This window comes from Entelurus aequoreus, linkage group LG17 (assembly GCF_033978785.1).
Source record: "Entelurus aequoreus isolate RoL-2023_Sb linkage group LG17, RoL_Eaeq_v1.1, whole genome shotgun sequence".
Lineage (NCBI taxonomy): Eukaryota > Metazoa > Chordata > Actinopteri > Syngnathiformes > Syngnathidae > Entelurus > Entelurus aequoreus.
Genome location: NC_084747.1, coordinates 33,385,859 through 33,409,546, shown reverse-complemented (window position 1 = coordinate 33,409,546; position 23,688 = coordinate 33,385,859). Strand labels below are relative to the sequence as shown.

General features: G+C 42.1%; 3 protein-coding genes across 6 annotated transcripts in view; 2 read left to right on the top strand and 1 right to left on the bottom strand.

The window, feature by feature from the left end:
- The window catches only part of LOC133632808 (LHFPL tetraspan subfamily member 2a protein-like), a 67,321-nt gene extending 54,130 nt beyond the window's left edge, over nucleotides 1-13,191 (top strand). The window contains exon 4 of the mRNA XM_062025509.1: nucleotides 12,774-13,191. The gene's annotated coding sequence lies outside the window, so the exon portion shown is untranslated. The remainder of the gene's footprint in view (nucleotides 1-12,773) is intronic.
- LOC133632806 (secretory carrier-associated membrane protein 1-like) lies at nucleotides 2,822-22,226 on the bottom strand. The gene is made up of 9 exons (XM_062025502.1): nucleotides 21,995-22,226; nucleotides 16,177-16,257; nucleotides 15,922-16,032; nucleotides 15,474-15,582; nucleotides 13,035-13,163; nucleotides 12,797-12,956; nucleotides 9,075-9,176; nucleotides 8,867-8,984; nucleotides 2,822-4,770 (listed from the first exon to the last, which is right to left on the bottom strand). Exons 1-9 carry the CDS (start codon nucleotides 22,049-22,051, stop codon nucleotides 4,609-4,611), a joined length of 1,029 nt encoding a protein of 342 aa, XP_061881486.1. The 5' UTR covers nucleotides 22,052-22,226; the 3' UTR covers nucleotides 2,822-4,608.
- LOC133632807 (homeobox protein orthopedia-like) overlaps nucleotides 21,342-23,688 on the top strand; it is a 221,786-nt gene continuing 219,439 nt past the window's right edge. For all 4 annotated transcript variants that reach the window (XR_009821711.1, XR_009821712.1, XM_062025506.1 and 1 more), the window contains exon 1: nucleotides 21,342-21,475. The gene's annotated coding sequence lies outside the window, so the exon portion shown is untranslated. The remainder of the gene's footprint in view (nucleotides 21,476-23,688) is intronic.

Genomic DNA, 23,688 nt, shown 5'->3' with positions numbered 1-23,688 from the left:
TAAGTAATGTGCTGATCATTCATACTGGGGACCCTGGGGAAAAAGTGTTAATATGGTTCATCGGGACCAAATTTAAATCATTTTGCATAATTCACACAATTCACATAATTTGTGAATTTGACTACGAGGACCATTTATAAAAAATAAAAATAAAAAGTTCAAATTAAATATGACATGATCCTCAGAATACAGCACTACAGCTGTCCTCTTATAGGAAGTTTCACCACTTAAATGTTAAAGCAAATCCTGCATCTTCTGTGACATTACTGAGAACTGCTATTTAGCAGTAATGAAGTTGTCTGCAACTCCAACTACCATATATAGAAGGATGGAACATTCTGAATGTGAATCATACTTTAAGGTAATAATGTTTTACAATCATGCTGTATGAAAATGTCATCCTAAGGAACACTAAACCAGATTTTGTTTTTGGAAAAATATATTAGTTTTAACTAAGGATGGATACCATACAGAATCACGGTACTATTAATGCCTGGATAACAAATGTTTCACTTGTCACTTAGGCATCTTCAGAATGGATCTGACTATCATTTAAAAAGGTTTCCCTTTAGGGGACCTGTTTTTTGTCCCCATACCATCAGAGGTCCCCTAAACAGAGCGATGTCCCCATTAAGTAGCATTGCCAGAACACACACACACACACACACACACACACACACTCACACACACACACACACACACACACACACACACACACACACACACACACACGCACACACACACACACACACACATTCCTTTATTTGTTACCTTCTTGAGACCTCTGAAAAATGCCTACTTCTTTAGGACCACCCTTTCTAGATATATAAAGATTTTTATTTACAACATCAATAATATATACAAACTATGCAAATATAAAAAAGATAAGCTTTTAGTTATTATTTGTTGTTTGTAATTGTTTTTTAATCTTCATTATTTACTTCGTTATAACAGAATGTCTCTATATACATATTTATTTTTTTTAATTAATTTTGGCCAAAGGGGGCGCTTTTCAATTTCTTACACACACTTGTTATTACATATGTTGGCCAGAGGGGGAGCACTTTTAAAACAGACACAGTCAATTTGAAAAATCCCTCCTTTTTGGGACCACCCTAATTTTGATAGATTTCACCACCAGGGGGTGCAAATGAGACATTATCTATTAGATGCAATGGTTTTCCGTATTGGGACCATGATTTATGTCCTAACTTGTTCACCGGTCCTCATATGGAAGGTACTTTTCCTTGTTGATCTCTCAAGAAGGGTAGAAATACAAGAATACAATTGAAAATGAAATGGCATTTTATCAATTTATGATCATGATTGAAATTGTGCCTTGCCGGCCCACCACTGCGTGTACAGCTCCACTAATGGACATTGAAGTGTTACTTTCAAAAGCAAAATTAAAGTATTGCTAGAAACATAATTTTATATGGGACTTTATTGTATTATATGTATAGTACATTTTCCAAAAAGAAAAAAGCATAAAACACCACCAGAATTAGAGATATTACAAGTCAAAGTGATGAAGCTTATAGTGTTACGCTCATGACTTGGTGTAACTAAACATTACCCTATAAGATGAAGGCAATTGCATTTTATTGATATTTGAAATGTATTCAATGTTTATGAATGACTATTTAAAAATACTAAATGTAAAAAAGGGAATAAATATTCAAAATAAGATCATTAAATGAAATCTAGTTTGGTTACGCCATCATGAGCGCAACGCAAGGTTGTAAAAGTTTCAACTACAATTCTAAACAAGATGTCAAAAGCAAACTGAAATCAAATACACACAGCTTAAAGATTGATCAATACCTATTTAAATTTAGTAATACATAAATATGATGTTTTATCAAAATATAAAATAAATATACCTGAACAGAACGCTCATGATGGTTACACCAAAAAGTAACGCTATGAATCGCGTTTTTCCAAGTTTTTTGGGCATTTTTATGCTATTTCCAAGCGTCTCCTTTTTATTATTGTTGATTTTAAATGGTCAAACTAATGCATATTATATATGCATGCCCTAGTACAGTGGTTCTCAAATGGGGGTACGCGTACCCCTGGGGGTACTTGAAGGTATGCCAAGGGGTATGTGAGATTTTTTAAAAATATTCTAAAAATAGCAACAATTCAAAAATCTTTTATAAATATATGTATTGAATAATACTTCAACAAAATATGAATGTAAGTTCATAAACTGAACATCAAATCAAGTAGGCTATTCCATTCATTACCATAAACCCAGAGTTTCCCCCATGCCATGATGGTTTGACCCTCACTAAAATGTCTGTCAAAAAGAACTGTGGAAAGAAATGCAACAATGCAATATTCAGTGTTGACAGCTAGATTTTTTGTGGACATGTTAAATAAATATTGATGTTAAAGAATTATTTTTTTGTGAAGAAATGTTTAGGATTAAGTTCATGAATCCAGATGGATCTCTATTACAATCCCCAAAGAGGGCACTTTAAGTTGATGATTACTTCTATGTGTAGAAATCTTTATTTATAATTGAATCACTTGTTTATTTTTCAACACGTTTTTAGTTATTTTTATATGTTTTTTTTTCCAAATAGTTCAAGAAAGACCACTACACATGAGCAATATTTTGCACTGTTATACAATTTAATAAATCAGAAACTGATGACGTAGTGTTGTATTTTACTTCTTTATCTCTTTTTTTCAACCAAAAATGCTTTGCTCTGATTAGGGGGTACTTTCACGGGGGGTACATCACTGAAAAAAGGTTGAGAACCACTGCCCCAGTAAACAAAAAAAAAGTCATATTTATTTTGATTGTTTCATTTTGAAGTACATTTGTGCAGGTGGGTGCGAATGTACCCATTACCAGAGCTGTACACATACGTGAATATACTTCAGAGTAGTCCGTGTGCAACTTGTATAGACTTACTATGGCTCAACACAGCGAGTACCAAAATAAATGTCTGGGGCTGCAAGAGTGCTACCAGCACTAAGGGGAGCTGTGGTTCATTGAGTGGAAACATGAATTCCAACATGTCCTGTGACATGTTCTCATGCTTTTCATACTACTTCCTGTTATAACACAGTTTCATGAAAAATCCACCGATGTCTTTTTCAAATCTTTATTCCATGTTAATACCATAAATATACAAAACTGAAAACTATTTCACATGCGACAAAGGCCAGACGAGAGTGCATTAAATGTTCTTTTTTACACGCGACTCCATAAAGGGCATCAAATGATCATCTTTACAAAATATACAAGTACAGTATTCCTCTTAAATTAGGGTGAGGTCTCTCATTCAGTGAACTAACAAATGGTGACAGGTCAGGAACATTCTGGAGTGTTGACCCGCCTGCAAAACACAAGAGAGGGCAACTCTCATGTTAGGCAGTAAAAGTAATGTAGTAATATAACATCACAAACTTTAGAAAAAATTCTAAATGGACATTTGGTAGATTACTCACAGCTTTTGAGGATTTACAGTAGAATAACACTTGAGGGATTTTTTTTTTTTTTGTCTGTTTTGGAATCTTTCACACAAATCGTTCAAAGCTTCCTTGCCACACATAATAATAACACACCTTGTAAAATACAACTTAAAATATGCCATAAATTAGAACAACTAACATAAAAACCAAAAAAATGTGCTAACAAAAATTCCAAAAAAGAAGAAATACTGTGGTTAGTTTAGTCAGGGTTAGCGATCAACACTTGCAGGCGTTTATTTCAGTCCAACATTTTAAACTCCAGTCATTCCCCGTCTGTCGTGCACACTCCTCACCACTAGGGGGTGTAGTAGTCTGTACACTTTAACACTGCCATTGTTTGGAGGTCCTCTGTGTTATCAGTCATCTGGGCATAAACACTATGCGGGCCATAACCACTAGAGGGCGCCACATGATCAGAAAGTTGAAATACACACTGTTGATATTTTCAGTAACTAGTGCCTCATAAATTCAAACCCGAGCAATATTAAAGACCAAATGGGGCCACAAAAAGCCAACTACAGGTCATATTCCAGTCATTTAACACTTTTTTTTGGTACTTTATGACCATTTCACATTTGTTTATCGACGGCATGTTTGCTGTATACGCAAAGGAACCACAAACTAGCAAGAGGCCACGTCCAGATTCTTAGCAGCTTTAGTTTTTGTGACGATCTACGAAGACATATGATTGTAACACACACACACACACACACGCACACACACACACACACACACACACACACACGTTCATCCCTCCATTCTCTAAGCAACCGATGGACATGCAGATCACTTCTCTTTGACACGTTGACCCTGCTCCCTCCTGGGAGACAAAGTGCTCTGACTGGATTAGCTACCATGATGAGTGAAAAGGGGATCATTTTGGGGGGTTGCAGCAGTGCGCGACATGGCGAAGCGTGACTTCGTTTGAGGGGACGTTTTGGGCACACGAGGCAGGTAATGTGCCGTTTTAAAGTTCGGACTTTGGGTGAGGATGCACAAGAGCCAATCAATGTTAGCGTAGCAACATTAGCGAATCGGGTGATTTCACGGGGCCGGAGTTGTGCATCCGCAGTGTGTGTGAGTGAGTTGGCTGATGGGGGTGTGTGTGTGTGAGTGTGCTTATGGATGGGCTTTGAAGGCTCCGCGGGCGGCGTTGGATGCGGCGTTGGCCGCAGCGTTGGCGGCCGCAGTCTGGACCGTCTTGTTGGACATGACGCCCGTGGCGAACTCCTGCTGAGCCTTCTCAAAACTGGCACCGGTGGTTCGATACAGTGCGTGCACCTGGGCAGAGACACATATGGGATTAGTGTCAAGTCATTTTAAAATGAAACTTTTCCTGCATACTGTTCAAAAGTACAGTCGTGGTCAAAAGTTTACATACACTTGTAAAGAACATAATGTCATGGCTGTCTTGAGTTTCCAATAATTTCTACAACTCTTATTTGTTTGTGATAGAGTGATTGGAGCACATACTTGTTGGTCACAAAAAACATTCATGAAGTTTGTTCTTTTATGAATTTATTATGGGTCTACTGAAAATGTGACCAAATCTGCTGGGTCAAAAGTATACATACAGCAATGTTAATATTTGGTTACATGTCCCTTGGCAAGTTTCACTGCAATAAGGCGCTTCTGGTTGAATTTTTGACCACTCCTCTTGACAAAATTGGTGCAGTTCAGCTACATTTGTTGGTTTTCTGTCATAAACTAACATAAACACTCTGCCCTTCCATGTTCGACCTGCTCCCACAGTGGAGTGTCTTAAGTCTTGTGTTAAGACCCACTTTTATTCTTTGGCTTTTAACGCTACATGAGTTGTGTGGTCCTCAGTGTTTTTAAAATTTTGATTTCTATTTATTGTTTTAATTGGTTTTACCTTTTAAAATCGTTTTTAATCATATTTATTTTTGTATTGGTTTTATATGAATTTTTTTTTTTTTTTTTTTTCAGTCATTGGTGGAGCTAAGGATAATATTTGAATATTGTTTTTAATATTGTTGTGCAGCACTTTGGAAACATTTCTGTTTAAATGTGCTATACAAATAAGGTGGATTGGATTGGATTTGATAAACTTGTTTCTTCAGCATTATCCACATGTTTAAGTCAGGACTTTGGGAAGGCCATTCTAAAACCTTAATTCTAGCCTGATTTAGCCATTCCTTTACCAATTTTGATGTGTGTATGGGGGTCATTGTCATTTTTGTTTCATCTGACCACAGAACTTTCCTCCAGAAGGTCTTATCTTTTATTGTGCTGTTTGGCCACTAAACCCAGCAATATGTTTGGAGGAGAAAAAGTGAGGCCTTTAATCGCAGGAACACCAAACCTACCGTCAAGCATGGTGGTGGTAGTATTATGCTCTGGGCCTGTTTTGCTGCCAATGGAACTGGTACGTTACATAGAGCAAATGGGACAATAAAAAAGGAGGATTACCTCCAAATTCTTCAGGACAACCTAAAATCATCAGCCCGGAGGTTGGGTCTTGGGCGCAGTTGGGTGTTCCAACAGGACAATGACCCCAAACACACGTCAAAAGTGGTCAAGGAATGGCTAAATCACGCTAGAATTAAGGTATTAGAATGGCCTTCCCAAAGAAAACCAACAAATTTTAGCTGAACTGCACCAATTTTGTCAAGAGGAGTGGTCAAACATTCAACCAGAAGCTTGTGGATGGCTACCAAAAGCGCCTTATTGCAGTGAAACTTGCCAAGGGACATGTAACCAAATATTAACATTACTGTACGTATACTTTTAATCCAGCAGATTTGGTCACATTTTCAGTAGACCCATAATAAATTCATAAAAGAACCAAACTTCATGAATGTTTTATTGTGACCAACAAGTATGTGCTCCAATCACTCTATCACAAAAAAATAAGAGTTGTAGAAATTATTGGAAACTCAAGAAAGTCATGACATTATGTTCTTTACAAGTGTATGTAAACTTTTGACCACGACTGTATTAGGCCACAACTAGTGATTAGTTGATGACTTTAAACCTACTCAGTGGCCTAGTGGTTAGAGTGTCCGCCCTGAGATCGGTAGGTTGTGAGTTCAAACCCCGGCCGGGTCATACCAAAGACTATAAAAATGGGACCCATTACCTCCCTGCTTGGCACTCAGCATCAAGGGTTGGAATTGGGGGTTAAATCACCAAAAATGATTCCCGGGCGCGGCTACGCTGCTGCCCACTGCTCCCCTCACCTCCCAGGGGGTGAGCAAGGGGATGGGTCAAATGCAGAGGACACATTTCACCACACCTAGTGTGTGTGTGACAATCATTGGTACTTTAACTTTAACTTTAATTAGCATTTATGTTTATGAGAGGCAGCTTCAAGCCTAAGGGAAATCACACTACCATTGGCACTTGTCACTATAGTCATGTTTTGTACTTTATCCCAAGGCTCAGATGGTAGAGTGGACATCCAGAAACTTGAGGGTTCATTGTGTGGCTCCAGTTTCCACCATCCTAGTCACTGACGTAATGTCTTTGGGCAAGACACTCTGCCTACCTTCCTCCCAGTGCTGCTCACACTGCAGTATGAATGTGAGTAAATGTTTAGTGGTGGTTGGGTTAACCAACCTAACACCTAACCCAGGACTTCTTTCTGCGAAAGCTGTTTCCCAGCAGGCACAATACATCACAACAACATTGAGAACTTGTTGAATTAGGTTCTGACGTTGAGCAACTCAAACCTGAGGGTATGCTGGCCGGGGACATTATTTCCGGTTTATTTGGGCAAGCACTCCATTTATGTCAAAATAGCTTGGCTCCGAGTTCCACATTTCTAGAGTCGTCACTTTCTCTCAGCTTCCGTCTGCTCCAACGTCTCACCCTCTTCGTGCTAGCTTCTAGAAGCAGCAGTTCGTCCTTTGTATGTTGAGCTTCAAAATGATAAGGTTGTGAATCTTCATTTGTCCAAAAATTGTCGTCTTTGTTGTCTGTTACCAAGTCTGCCGTTATTTGAAAACACACTCGCGTTTGTTTCCGACAGTAGTAACACATGTTTGTCGCCAAAAGTCGGACGTGTGCTGCTATGAAAATGGAAATCAATGCGCAGAAGAAATCAGTCCTTGCATTGATTAAAATTATCAAAATATGGTAAATATTGATCGTATTACATATTGTTATGAACATGTCTGTTTTTTCCATTATATATAGATTTGCAGCATTTATATAAAACGTTGACGGAGGGTTTTGCGGTTATTTTAGAGGGCTTTGAAGGCTACAACAGTGACTCCCACTAGCCGCATCTTCCAAGCGTTTATCATCATTAACATCCTAAACAAAAAAAGACGCGTGTTCTTGTTGTGAACAATAAGCAAAATGATATCAAAAAAGTGCAATTCCCCTTTAAATACAGGTCAGTTCAGTTATAGGAACACATTTGATACTTTTTTGTTCTTAAAATGGTTATATTTCAAGTAGGGATGTCCGATAATATCGGACTGCCGATATTATCGGACGATAATTGCTTTAAAATGTAATATCGGAAATTATTGGTATCGGTTCAAAAATTATCGGTATCGGTTTCAAAAAGTAAAATTTATGACTTTTTAAAACGGCGCTGTGTACACGGACGTAGGGAGGAGTACAGAGCGCCAATAAACCTTAAAGGCACTGCCTTGGCGTGCCGGCCCAGTCACATAATATATGCGGCTTTTCACACACACACAAGTGAATGCAAAGCATACTTGGTCAACAGCCATACAGGTCACACTGAGGGTGACCGTATAAACAACTTTAACACTGTTACAAATATGCGCCACACTGTGAACCCACACCAAACAAGAATGACAAACACATTTCGGGAGAACATCCACACCGTAACACAACATAAAAAAAACAGAACAAATACCCAGAACCCCTTGCAGCACTAACTCTTCCGGGACGCTACAATATATACCCCCCACTAACACCCCCCCCCCCCCATCAACACTGCCCACCTCAACCTCCTCATGCATGTCCCAAATTCCAAGCTGCTATTTTGAGGCATGTTAAAAAAAATAGTGCACTTTTTGACTTCAATAATAAATATGGCAGTGCCATGTTGGCACTTTTTTTCCATAACTTCAGTTGATTTATTTTGGAAAACCTCGTTACGTTGTTTAATGCATCCAGCGGGGCATCACAACAAAATTAGGCATAATAATGTGTTAATTCCACGACTGTATATATCGGTATCGGTTGATATCGGAATCAGTATTTAAGAGTTGGACAATATCGGAATATCGGCAAAAAAGCCATTATCGGACATCTCTAATTTCAAGTAAAATACTGTACGAGCAATTTTTACATCTTAAAACCTTATAACATTTTTCAAAGTTTGGGAAGTCTGCCTGAAAACTATTGGTGGCCCGCGGGAGGAGTGTGTTACCTTTTTAAACATGATGAGCGAGCCCACAGATAGTGTGGTGAAGAGTGCAGCGATGAGCAACATGATGATGCCCACTGGGATGCTGGTGTTCAGACCCATTAGAGCCGTGATCCAGCCACTGGAAGACAAACAGTCACAAGGAACAAAATATGACCATGACAAGAAGTCACAAATTTGCATCTTCAAGGAACAGGATCAGAGGTCTCACCATGTGCCCCAACCAGTGATGCCGATGGTTTGTAGCACGTGAACTCCAAACTGGCAGATGTACACGAAGAAGAAGACGAAGAAGCGGAAAGAGCTGTCGCTCCTGGAACAGGGACAGAGCGATACCACAGGGCTCACACACCATATTCATAGATCAGAATGGCTGATTGGTCTAAGGCAGGGATTCTCAAACTGCGGTACGTGAACCACTAGTCAGAGCCACGTATAGAGAGAGTATTGCCAACTCGGTTTCAAAGATGGCAGCAAAATGGCGCCCTGGAGTCACGTGAGGGGCTTTTGACCAATCGGAGAGAGTATGGCCAGAGGATCTCCTAAATCAGGGGTCGGCAACCCAAAATGTTGAAAGCCACAAAAAATTAAAAGCCTTACAAAAGTGTTATAATGAAGGCAACACATGATGTAAGTGTCTATATTAGCCTACTATCAAAGGCTGACGCAAATCTTCGTTGACCGAAATCTTGTATTTTAATTTTTATTCTACACATTTTTGCAACATAGATGTGTGTGTCCAAGTTTAAGGAAACAGCAGGCTGTCTTCTTCTAATGGACTTATTACAATCATTGCAACCTGGGCAACGTTTGCCGTGGTCTGGAACAACATGGCACACAAACAACTATGAGAAATGCAGCCAATATTACATACAGATAATGTGTCATGAGACATGCAAATATAAATTAAATACTCAGAGGACACACGTAAAGGAAATTAAATGAGCTCAAATCTACCTACAAACAAGGCATAATGATGCAATATGTACATACAGCTAGCCTAAATAGCATGTTAGCATGGATTAGCTTGCAGTCATGGATTGACCTAATATGCCCGATAAGCACTCCGGCAAATCGATAAAATCAGCAAAGCTCACCTTTGTGCATTCACGTACAGCATAAAACGTTTGGTGGACAAAATGAGACAAAGAAGGAGTGGCATAAAACAAGTCTTTCCGTGGCAGCATCGGAGAAAGTTGTACATGTAAACAAACTACGATGAGTTCAAGGATCGCTGAAATTAGTAGGACAAAACGGTGCTTGCCAAATACTCTAATCAGTGAAACATGTTTAACTTAAACAGTGGGATTTCTAACAATTAGGACGTTTTGTGTCATTTTTGTTCTCCTACAGAAAATATATTAAAACTAAAAAAATAGTTTTTTCTTCATCTTTTTCCATTTTCACACATCTCTGAAAGAGGTCCAGGGAGCCACTAGGGCGGCGCTATAGAGCCACATGCGGCTCTAGAGCCACAGGTTGCAGACCTCTGTCCTAAATGATTGGTCAAAAACCCCTCACGTGACTACTTTCAAACTGGGTGGACCAAACTCTCTTTACACGGCTCTGCAACTAGTGGTATCAATTAATTTCCTTTTATATTTTATTGCTGCTGGTTGTCTTATGGGGATGATTAAAGTTAATTCAATTAAAGCACTTTGGTGTCTGCTGGCGTTTTTCTTTTTAATGTTGCTTGTTTTTTTTTATTTAGGAAAAATATTACTATAATAATAAATGGGCAGCATGGTGGCAGAGGGGTTAGTGCATCTGCCTCACAATACGAAGGTCCTGAGTAGTTGTGAGTTCAATCCCGGCCTCGGGATCTTTCTGTGTGGAGTTTGCATGTCCTCCCTGTGACTGCGTGGGTTCCCTCCGGGTACTCCGGCTTCCTCCCACCTCCAAAGACATGCACCTGGGGATAGGTTGATTGGCAACACTAAATTGGCCCTAGTGTGTCAATGTGAGTGTGAATGTTGTCTGTCTATCTGTGTTGGCCCTGCGATGAGGTGGCGACTTGTCCAGGGTGTACCCCGCCTTCCGCCCGATTGTAGCTGAGATAGGCTCCAGCGACCCCGAAGGGAATAAGCGGTAGAAAATGGATGGATGGATGGATGGGGATTACTATAATATATCTTCAACATGAAAATACTTCTTTCATTGTGCATTTTCTTGCGTTTTACGCACGAATGCGCTAGTGATGCGATCCATAGCCTCGCCCACAGAATGAAGTATCAGTGTGCATATGTTTCTGTTGTCTAGGGTGCGATTCAGAAAAGGTGTTACAGATTATAGATGTGTGCTGCTGGTAGGAGCATTATAACACAAATGTGCAGAAAATGGTAAATATATTGTTACGGTAAAAGCCGTAAAAATCCTCACTTCAATAAGGCAGTCTGCACAACTTTAAAATTGTTAGTAGATCACACGCAACACGCCCAATCGTAGTACAGGCAATTTTTTGGCACACGCTGTTTAGCACGTGGTATTTAGATCTTAGTAAATCAGGCCCTTAGTGCGCCAATCGCTAGCTGACAACTGATGTGTTAATTGCTAGCTGACAACTGGCACACTTGTCACTGGCTGACAACTGGTGTGTTAATTGCGAGCTAGCAGCCTGCACCGCTGATGATAGCTGGCAACTGGTGTGCTAATTGTTTGTGGTTTTGAAGGTACAGTAAGTATGGTGTCCATGCTGCCGGTAATTCTAAATGTGGATTTAAAGACATTTAAATGTGTGGAAAAAAATTGCCTGGGGACTATAAAAAAATATTTAAAATACATTTCCCAGATCCCCTGTTGAAAACCTCTGTTTTATATAGGGGTGTAACGGTACACAACAATTTTGGTTCGGTACGTACCTCGGTTTAGAGGTCACGGTTCGGTTCATTTTCGGTACAGTAAGAAAACTACAAAATATACATTTTTGGGTTATTTATTTACCAAATTTGCAAAATCTTTCACCAAAAATATTTTTCTTAGTGGAATATTTGATGTGAAGTAATCACAACCTTGGATAGGTCAATAATTCATAATAACATTGATTTTGATTCAATATTATGTTTTGAGCCATGACAGTTTGAAAGAAAAAAAACAGCTTTGTTTTATTAGTCAACATTGCAACTTTTTCCAAGTTACAATTAACCTTTAAGCTTTTTTATTTCACTTTTGTTATGTTTTTGTTTATTTTAATAGTATTTTTAGAATGTGCCGTGGGCCGCGAATGGCCTCCGGGGCACACTTTTGACACCCATGCTATAGATAATAAAAAATTTAATCTGATAAATCTATGGATAAAAAGCAGAGCCTGGCGACGCATGTGCGTTTCTCATAACTCTCTCGCTCTCTCGGTCTCTGCCCCTCCCTCACGAATGCTGCTGCGCGCACAATTTGTTTTGTTTTTAACCCCTTCTTAACCCTGAACGTACATTAAAAATACATGCAACCCTAACTCAAAATGCCGGACATTTGAGGCATTTAAGAAACTCCGCCCTGACAGCTCCGCAAAAGAGGACATGTACGGTGAAAAGAGGACGTATGGTCAGTCTATCGTAGCCCGTTAGCTGCTAGCATGCCGTGTGTTGTGCCTCGGTGTGCAGTGTTTACACAACGTGCTTTACACTACTTAATATGTCCGTGTGGAAACTCGTTCAGTACACCTCCGAACCGAACCGGAACCCCCGTACCAAAACGGTTCAATACAAATACATGTACCATTACACCCCTAGTTTTATATCATTAACCCGTCTAACAAAATACATATTTAGAATTGTCACTGGTGTAGTTGCTTCTCCACACTTTGCAGCCCTTCATTCAAAAAACGTTACAATTCTTGCAATAAATGTTCAGCTGTTTTAACGATGTCATGCACCCATAGTACGACTAGAAACTTTATAATATGTTACATGAACAGACAGCAGGCTGCATCAGACTCACCTGAAAGCCCCATAAAGCGGTCTGTACCAGCAGACAAAGGAACATGGTGTAAAGAGCAGGAACCACAGCATGGCAAGACCAAAGTCCACACCGTGGGTTGGATCCACACAGAACCAGGCCAGGCAGCCGAACATGTTGACAAAGAGCGTGCCTGCATGGACTGGTGGGAAAAATTACATTATCAGGGCCATTGTCAAGAGGACAACACATTATAATGTTTTTCTTAGTATGGGCTTACACATCCAGAGGTTGTACATGATCTTAACCGTTTTCTGGAACTCGATGGGTATGTCCACTGCAATGTCGTGGTAGAAACACGGCCCGACAGGGAACTTCTGAGGGAGCGGAGGCCAGTTGTTCTTACGACCTGTCGAGAGAACACCAACAGTGTCAATGACAAGGAATGACCTTTCCCATTTGAGAATGTAAAAAATTCCAAGTCCTGGGAATTGGTATTCAATGATATAAATTTTCGGTACGTTATGAACTTCATGTTTATATGGTAATAAATGCTTATTTTTTTATTTTACATTTAACACTGAGCTGACAATGATAACTGTGCTTTTCAATTGTTATATATTGTTGTCTTACACTTCTGAGTCCCATTTGCAGCTTAGTATGCATTCATTTCAGTTAGTCCTTGGTGTGTTGCCGTAGTCAGGAATTAGTCTTTGCCATTAAGTTTAAAGTTTTGTCTTTTTTTAGGTACTACAAAATGTTTATACTGCAAGTATTGCACTTATTACACACCAGTTGTTTGAATTTAACATGCATCTTAGTTGTGGTTTTCATTACCAAATGTGGAGGTGTTGACATCGTCATGTAAAACCGCTAAAGCTAATAATAAGCATGTACAGTTGCGATCAAAAGTTTACATACACTTGTAAAGAACATAATGTTTCCAATAATTTCTACAACTCTTATTTTTTTGTGATAGAGTGATTGGAGCACATACTTGTTGGTCATTTACACTTGTAAAGAACATAATGTCATAGCTGTCTTGAGTTTCCAATAATTTCTACAACTCTTATTTTTTTGTGATAGAGTGATTGGAGCACATACTTGTTGGTCACAAAAAACAGTCAAGAATTTAGGTTCTTTTATGAATTTATTATGGGTCTACTGAAAATGTGACCGAATCTGCTGGGTCAAAAGTATACATACAGCAATGTTAATATTTGGTTACATGTCCCTTGGCAAGTTTCACTGCAATACGGCGCTTTTGGTAGCCATCCACAAGCTTCTGGTTGAATTTTTGACCACTCCTCTTGACAAAATTGGTGCAGTTCAGCTAAATTTGTTGGTTTTCTGACATACACTTGTTTCTTCAGCATTGTCCACACGTTTAAGTCAGGATTTTGGGAAGGCCATTCTAAAATCTTAATTCTAGCCTGATTTAGTCATTCCTTTGCCACTTTTGACGTGTGTTTGGGGTCATTGTCCTGTTGGAACACCCAACTGGGTATTGTGGCCAAACAGCTCAATTTTTGTTTCATCTGACATCACATGGACAAAGATAAGACCTTCTGGAGGAAAGTTCTGTGGTCAGACGAAACAAAAATTGAGCTGTTTGGCCACAATACCCAACAATATGTTTGGAGGAGAAAAGGTGAGGCCTTTATTCCCTGGAACACCAATCCTACCGTCAAGCATGGTGGTGGTAGTATTATGCTATGGGCCTGTTTTGCTGCCAATGGAACTGGTGCTTTAAATGGGACAATCAAAAATGAGGATTACCTCCAAATTCTTCAGGACAACCTAAAATCATCAGCCCGGAGGTTGAGTCTTGGGCGCAGTTGGGTGTTCCAACAGGACAATGACCCAAAACACACGTCAAAAGTGGTAAAAAAATGGCTAAATCAGGCCAGAATTAAGGTTATAGAATGGCCTTCCCAAAGTCCTGACTTAAATGTGTGGACAATGCTGAAGAAACAAGTCCATGTCAGAAAACCAACAAATTAAGCTAAACTGCATCAATTTTGTCAAGAGGAGTGGTCAAAGATTCAACCAGAAGCTTCTGGATGGCTGCCAAAAGCACCTTATTGCAGTGAAACTTGCCAAGGGACATGTAACCAAATATTAACATTGCTGTATGTATACTTTTGACCCAGCAGATTTGGTCACAATTTCAGTAGACCCATAATAAATTCATAAAAGAACCAAACATCATGAATGTTTTTTGTTACCACAAGTACGTATGTGCTCCAATCACTCTATCACAAAAAAATAAGAGTTGTAGAAATTATTGTAAACTCAAGACAGCCATGACATTATGTTCTTTACAAGTGAATGTAAACTTTTGATCGCGACTGTATATGGCATATGGCACGTCCAATGTAAATTAGCATGGCCCTATCTTAAAAAGTGGAGACATGCTTGCTTTGTTGGCGTGGATAATTGCAACATTACCTTGAATACGCCTGTTTGCCCACCAATGCTTGAACCAGTGCCATGTATGCAGGTATTGAATTGGTACTCTGTAGTACTAAGGGAAATCGGTTGGTGGTACCCATAAGAGTACCAAATTCGGTATCCGTCACTCATGCTGACCTTCTCATATAGTACACCAAAATGTTAGGAACAGCTGTATGTTACACTACTGAAAACAACGCTTTTCCACTGGAATGCCAGCAATCTTCTCTAAAGGTTGTATCGATGGATTGATGGACTTACTGACCTGCACCTCCGTGAGACTGCAGCTCTCGCTCCCTGCGGTCAAGCTCGGCTGCTTTCTTCTCCAGCTCTTCCTGCCTTCTCAGCAACTCTGCCTGAGCACGTGCCTGGTCCTGCAACACATCCACGTGGTTTTCACATTGGAAAACTACTAGAAAGTGGTGAAGGTGAGCTTGTACTGTGTTTTTCAAGATTGTTTTCCCAAAAATGTTTGCAAAAAGTGTACAAGAGGGACACTAATGTCACAGGTGCCTTGTGTAAATCAACTACAGCTGCAGCTAATAAACATTTGCATTTTCTTTTTTGAGGCTATATTACTGAAATTCTATATAAAGCCTTCCCTCGACCTCTGGATTTGAGTAAATATGACCACTGAGGATATATGGCCATTCATAATCGACAGAAATGATTGACAGATTCAGTAATACAGTATGATGAGTACATTGTTGCACCTGTGTTTGTTGCTGCGAGTAAGCTGGGGGCTCTTCTGTGGGCTTCATGATGGCAGGCTGTGTGTTCTGGGCAGGTGCTGGGTTAGATTTGGGGGCATTTCCAGGGGCGGCCTACAAACCGACAGGAACAATCCTTCATCATCCAATTTATAAATCAGGCCATAGTCTTATTTTGTCAGTAAAGTCCTAAAACGGCAGTGGAAAGAATGAGGTCAAGCACAAGTATTAACACTGAAATGAGGATGTTAAAATGACCGTTCTGGCATCTGTGAAGGGGTTGTACTCCTCAAGACCACCAGGAGGGGCAGACCGGGTCACCTGTGTCACTGAGGGATCCTGCAAGAAGGAGATAATGGCTCTCATTATATTTTGCAGTTGTACGTAATGAGTGAGTGTGCATACGTGAAACCCATGTTGTCACTTAATTAGTGTGCAATAAAGAGTGCAGGGGAGGGCACACCCTAAAATTACCGTATCAAAAACACCGTATTTTTTTCAATTAATATTACCATTGTGTGTAATTTACTAAATTGATTTGTAGTACAACAAAAGTAAATACATTTAAAAAAAGTTTGGCTATTAATAAGGAAAATATGGAACACAAAAGTTACACTTAAAGTTAGTATTACTTGCAGATGATACAACGGTATTTTGTTCAGGAGAGAACACACATAAGCTAATACAAATAACAGAAGAAATGAACAAATTAAAATCTTTGAATCTCAGTAAGATTAACATAATGCTATTTGGTAACAGTAGAAGAGAGTCAAACACAAATAAGAAAATAATAAGGGTAAAAGAAAACACATTTTTGGGTGTAATAATAGATGATAAAATGCATTGGAAATCTCATGTAAAAAATATACAACATAAAGTAGCAAGAAACACGTCAATAATGAATAAAGCAAAACATGTTCTAGACCAGTGGTTCTTAACCTGGGTTTGATCGAACCCTAGGGGTTCGGTGAGTCGGCCTCAGGGCAGAGCCTCCGCCACAGCGGTCAAGACACACCAGACTCATAAATTGATTAACGTGGCCCCCGACTTAATTAAACAAGTTGAAAAACGTATTCGGGTGTTACCATTTAGTGGTCAATTGTACGGAATGAATGGCTCACCACCCAGGGGTCATAGAGGTTGGGTGCGATGTGAGCTGGGCGGCAGCCGAAGGCAGGGCACTTGGCGGTCCGATCCTCGGCTACAGAAGCTAGCTCTTGGGACGTGGAACGTCACCTCGCTGGGGGGGAAGGAGCCTGAGCTAGTGCGTGAGGTGGAGAAGTTCCGACTAGACATAGTCGGACTCACTTCGACGCACAGCAAGGGCTCTGGAACCAGTTCTCTCGAGAGGGGCTGGACTCTCTTCTACTCTGGCGTTGCCGGCAGTGAGAGGCGACGGGCTGGGGTGGCAATTCTTGTTGCCCCCCGGCTCAGAGCCTGCATGTTGGGAGTTCAACCCGGTGGACGAGAGGGTAGCTTCCCTCCGCCTTCGGGTGGGGGAACGGGTCCTGACTGTGGTTTGCGCTTACGCGCCAAACCGCAGCTCAGAGTACCCACCCTTTTTGGATTCACTCGAGGGAGTACTTGAGAGTGCTCCTCCGGGTGATTCCCTCATTCTACTGGGGGACTTCAACGCTCATGTTGGCGGCAACAGTGAAACCTGGAGAGGCGTGATTGGGAAGAATGGCTGCCCGGATCTGAACCCGAGCGGTGTTTTGTTATTGGACTTTTGTGCCCGTCACAGATTGTCCATAACGAACACCATGTTCAAACATAAGGGTGTCCATATGTGCACTTGGCACCAGGACACCCTAGGCCGCAGTTCCATGATCGACTTTGTAGTTGTGTCGTCGGATTTGCGGCCTCATGTTTTGGACACTCGGGTGAAGAGAGGGGCGGAGCTTTCTACCGATCACCACCTGGTGGTGAGTTGGCTGCGATGGTGGGGGAGGATGCCGGACAGACCTGGCAGGCCCAAACGCATTGTGAGGGTTTGCTGGGAACGTCTGGCAGAGTCTCCTGTCAGAGAGAGTTTCAATTCCCACCTCCGGAAGAACTTTGAACATGTCACGAGGGAGGTGCTGGACATTGAGTCCGAATGGACCATGTTCCGCACCTCTATTGTCGAGGCGGCTGATTGGAGCTGTGGCCGCAAGGTAGTTGGTGCCTGTCGTGGCGGTAATCCTAGAACCCGTTGGTGGACACCGGCGGTGAGGGATGCCGTCAAGCTGAAGCAGGAGTCCTATCGGGTTCTTTTGGCTCATAGGACTCCTGAGGCAGCGGACAGGTACCGACAGGCCAAGCGGTGTGCGGCTTCGGTGGTCGCTGAGGCAGCGGACAGGTACCGACAGGCCAAGCGGTGTGCGGCTTCGGTGGTCGCGGAGGCAAAAACTCGGACATGGGAGGAGTTCGGGGAAGCCATGGAAAACGACTTCCGGACGCCTTGAAGCGATTCTGGACCACCATCCGCCGCTTCAGGAAGGGGAAGCAGTGTACTATCAACACCGTGTACAGTGAGGATGGTGTTCTGCTGACCTCGACTGCGGATGTTGTGGATCGGTGGAGGGAATACTTCGAAGACCTCCTCAATCCCACCAACACGTCTTCCTATGAGGAAGCAGTGCCTGGGGAATCTGTGGTGGGCTCTCCTATTTCTGGGGCTGAGGTTGCTGAGGTAGTTAAAAAGCTCCTCGGTGGCAAGGCCCCGGGGGTGGATGAGATCCGCCCAGAGTTCCTTAAAGCTCTGGATGCTGTGGGGCTGTCTTGGTTGACAAGACTCTGCAGCACCGCGTGGACATCGGGGGCGGTACCTCTGGATTGGCAGACCGGGGTGGTGGTTCCTCTCTTTAAGAAGGGGAACCGGAGGGTGTGTTCTAACTATCGTGGGATCACACTCCTCAGCCTTCCCGGTAAGGTCTATTCAGGTGTGCTGGAGAGGAGGCTATGCCGGATAGTCGAACCTCGGATTCAGGAGGAACAGTGTGGTTTTCGTCCTGGTCGTGGAACTGTGGACCAGCTCTATACTCTCGGCAGGGTCCTTGAGGGTGCATGGGAGTTTGCCCAACCAGTCTACATGTGTTTTGTGGACTTGGAGAAGGCATTCGACCGTGTCCCTCGGGAAGTCCTGTGGGGAGTGCTCAGAGAGTATGGGGTATCGGACTGTCTGATTGTGGCGGTCCGCTCCCTGTATGATCAGTGCCAGAGTTTGGTCCGCATTGCCGGCAGTAAGTCGGACACGTTTCCAGGGTTGGACTCCGCCAAGGCTGCCCTTTGTCACCGATTCTGTTCATAACTTTTAAGGACAGAATTTCTAGGCGCAGTCAAGGCGTTGAGGGGATCTGGTTTGGTGGCTGCAGGATTAGGTCTCTGCTTTTTGCAGATGATGTGGTCCTGATGGCTTCATCTGGCCAGGATCTTCAGCTCTCGCTGGATCGGTTCGCAGCTGAGTGTGAAGCGACTGGGATGAGAATCAGCACCTCCAAGTCCGAATCCATGGTTCTCGCCCGGAAAAGAGTGGAGTGCCATCTCCGGGTTGCGGAAGAGACCCTGCCCCAAGTGGAGGAGTTCAAGTACCTCGGTGTCTTGTTCACGAGTGAGGGAAGAGTGGATCGTGAGATCGACAGGCGGATCGGTGCGGCGTCTTCAGTAATGCGGACGCTGTATCGATCCGTTGTGGTGAAGAAGGAGCTGAGCCGGAAGGCAAAGCTCTCAATTTACCGGTCGATCTACATTCCCATCCTCACCTATGGTCATGAGCTTTGGGTTATGACCGAAAGGACAAGATCACGGGTACAAGCGGCCGAAATGAGTTTCCTCCGCCGGGTGGCGGGGCTCTCCCTTAGAGATAGGGTGAGAAGCTCGGCCATCCGGGGGGAGCTCAAAGTAAAGCCGCTGCTCCTCCACATCGAGAGGAGCCAGATGAGGTGGTTCGGGCATCTGGTCAGGATGCCACCCGAACGCCTCCCTAGGGAGGTGTTTAGGGCACGTCCGACCGGTAGGAGGCCACGGGGAAGACCCAGGACACGTTGGGAAGACTATGTCTCCCGGCTGGCCTGGGAACGCCTCGGGATCCCCCGGGAGGAGCTGGACGAAGTGGCTCGGGAGAGGGAAGTCTGGGCTTCCCTGCTTAAGCTGCTGCCCCCGCGACCCGACCTCGGATAAGCGTAAGAAGATGGATGGATGGATGGATGTACGGAATATGTACTGTACTGTGCAATCTACTAATAAAAGTTTCATTCAATCAATCGTGTAAATAAAAACTTCTCCCTATCGGTGTATCTGTACTGTAAAGTTAAAATTTGAATGACAATAAAAAAGAAGTCTAAGTCTAAGTATTATGGATACCCCCAAAAATGTTCCCTCTAATTATCCATCTGATTTGCAAGTGTGTAATTTGTTGTGAGTTCATGCACTGTGTTGGTTTTCGTCTTTGAACAAGGTGATGTTCATGCACGGTTCATTTTGTGCAGTAGTAAAAAAACATATAACTTTGTCTTGAATTTTAAAAAAAAAACATTTTATTTTTCACTAAAATAAGGTTTGGTGAATGTGCATAAGAAACTGGTGGGGTTCGGTACCTCCAACAAGGTTAAGAACCACTGTTCTAGACCAAAAATCACTTCATATTCTCTACTGCTCGCTAGTGTTAACATATCTGAGTTATTGTGTAGAAATATGGGGAAGCAACTACAAATGTGCGCTTCATTCACTAACTGTGTTACAAAAAAGATAAATTACAATAATACATAATGTTTAATGTTTATATTGAAATTCAACGATGTGGTGCATTTGCAAACAGCTAAAATTATGTACAAAGCAAACTATAACCAGCTACCCAAGAATGTACAACAATTCTTCTCAACAAAAGAGGAGAAATATAACCTTAGAGGAAAAGCTAATTGAAAACATGTGTATGCTCGTACAACACTTAAAACATTTAGCATATCAGTATGTGGAATTCAATTATGGAATGGGTTAAGCAAAGAAATCAAACAAAGCACCAATATGATTCAGTTTAAGAGAATTATGATCAACATCTTGAACCCTTTTTATTTTATTTTATTATGTATGTATTTAATATTTGTATGCTTACTATGGTATATTATTTATTTTTTCCACTCTTCTGTTACAGTGAACGAGGCAATTGGATAAAATTGCTATGCAATATGCATATGCATGTTCGAAAATAAACTAAAACTGCCCAAGTGTGTGAGTGTGAATGTTGTCTGTTTATCTGTGTTGGTCCTGTGATGAGGTGGCGACTTGTCCAGGGTGTACCCCGCCTTCCGCCCGAATGCAGCTGAGATAGGCTCCAGCACCCCATCCGCGACCCCAAAAGGGACAAGCGGTAGAAAAATGGATGGATGGATGAACTGAACAAACACTTAAATGGCAACAAGGCGGCCTTGATCGCTCCCTAGTCACATGCTTCTAACAGCCAATTACAGGCCATCTTCCAATCCAACCACTGACCACAACAAGTTAGTCAAAGCTCGTTTTGTCAGATTGCACCTGTGGATCATCACACCACCTTTGTCAGCCACAAGTTAAACATCTGGTAAGACAGTTGAGTGCATCACAAACTAATAACTCAAGTTAATACACCACATGGTTTCATTTTGACCATAAAGAAGGAAACGTAAGGTGCGTTTGTTTATCGATAACATCAATTGTTCACGACAATGTATCGGCGCTAAAATGGCAACTACTACGTATTAAAAACAAGCGTGGGAAGAATACAAAACCACGACTTGTGTTTCGTGGTGTGATTTTTTTTTTTTACATTTATTGTGTACAAACTATATGCATTATGCTAACGTAGCTAGCGAGTATGCTGCCGAGCTAAACGTAGGCGAAGCTAGCCTCTAGCTAAGTAGATTTCTTTCCACCGGTTTTGTATGAAGACGTAAATGTAGTTGACCTACTTTATAAGAAAGTCGAGCGTTTCATTAAATATTCGGTTAATATTGTTAGGTAGCTGACTGGGCTACATAATTATGTAGCCAACCAGCGGTCCATATATATATAAATATATATATATATATATATATGTTAGCTTGCTAGCACAGTTAGCTACCTGGAACGGGTTGTTGAAGTCCGGGTCTGCGAACGGGTTGCTGTCGAAATCGGACATTTTGCGGCCAAACGGGTCACTGCTCCCAGTGTTTAGGCGTCAGCCTGGCAAGGTTCGGTCCCTCGGTAGCAAGCTTCTCCTCTCTGCCGCCTGCGGTCTTTTCCGCCGCCCGCTGATGGAGAACCCTCCGCTGCTAGCCTGTTAGCTTAGCCGGTGGCACACACACACACACACACACACACACACACACACACACACACACACACACACACACACACACACACACACACGCGGGGTGGCGGTGGAAGAGTGACGTCACGTATTCAGCACCGCGGACAGCATAAAGTCACGAGCACCGTAATGTATTTTTATTACATTATAGTACAATACTGTAGTCACTACAGTAGTATTTTTCAACCACTGTGCCGCGGCAGTGCCATACTTGCCAACCTTGAGACCTCCGAATTCGGGAGATGAGGGGCGGGGGGGGGGTGGGGTGGAGGTGCAGGCAGCATACCCCTTCCCCTTCCAGCTTTTCTGGATGAAATGAAATTCTTTTTTTCAATAATTTTGGAACTTGCAAGCGTACTTCTTCTTACTCGTCGTCGCCATGTCTCTTCTTCGTTATTCTGCTTCGTCTCCTTGTTGTGTGTGCAGTTGTGCACTGAGCTCCAAAAGCCGTAGATGTTATTGTAGCGTCCCGGAAGAGTTAGTGCTGCAAGGGATTCTGGGTATTTGTTCTGTTGTGTTACGGTGCAGATGTTCTCCCGAAATGTGTTTGTCATTCTTGTTTGGTGTGGGTTCACAGTGTGCCGCATATTAGTAACAGTGTTTAAAGGCCTACTGAAACCCACTACTACCGACCACGCAGTCTGATACTTTATATATCAATGATGAAATCTTAACATTGCAACACATGCCAACTTATAAAGTGCAATTTTAAATTTCCCGCAAAACTTCCGGTTGAAAACGTCTAGATATGATGAAGTTTGTGCGTGACGTCAATGGTTGAAGCGGAAGTATTCGGACACATTCTATCACAATACAAACAGCTCTGTTTTCATCGCAAAATTCCACAGTATTCTGGACATCTGTGTTGGTGAATCTTTTGCAATTTGTTTAATGAACAATGGAGACCGCAAAGAAGAAAGCTGTAGGTGGGATCGGTGTATTAGCGGCTGGCTGCAGCAACACAACCAGGATAGCAGACGCGCTATCCGACGCTAGCCGCCGACCGCATCGATGATCGGGTGAAGTCCTTCGCCGTGCCGTCGATCGCTGGAACGCAGGTGAGCACGGGTGTTGATGAGCAGATGAGGGCTGGCGTAGGTGGATAGCTAATGTTTTTAGCATAGCTCTGACGAGGTCCCGTAGCTAAGTTAGCTTCAATGGCGTCGTTAGCAACAGCATTGCTAGGCTTCGACAGGCAGCACAGCATTAACCGTGTGGTTACAGGTCCAGTGTTTGGTTCGGTGTCTCCTGATAGTAGTATTGTTGATCTTCTGTCTATCCTTCCAGTCAGGGGTTTATTTCTTTTGTTTCTATCTGCATTTAAGCACGATGCTATCACGTTAGCTCTGTAGCTAAAGTGCTTCACCGATGTATTGTGGTGGAGATAAAAGTCACTGTGAATGTCCATTTTGTGTTCTCGACTCTCATTTTCAAGAAGATATAGTATCCGAGGTGGGTTAAAATAC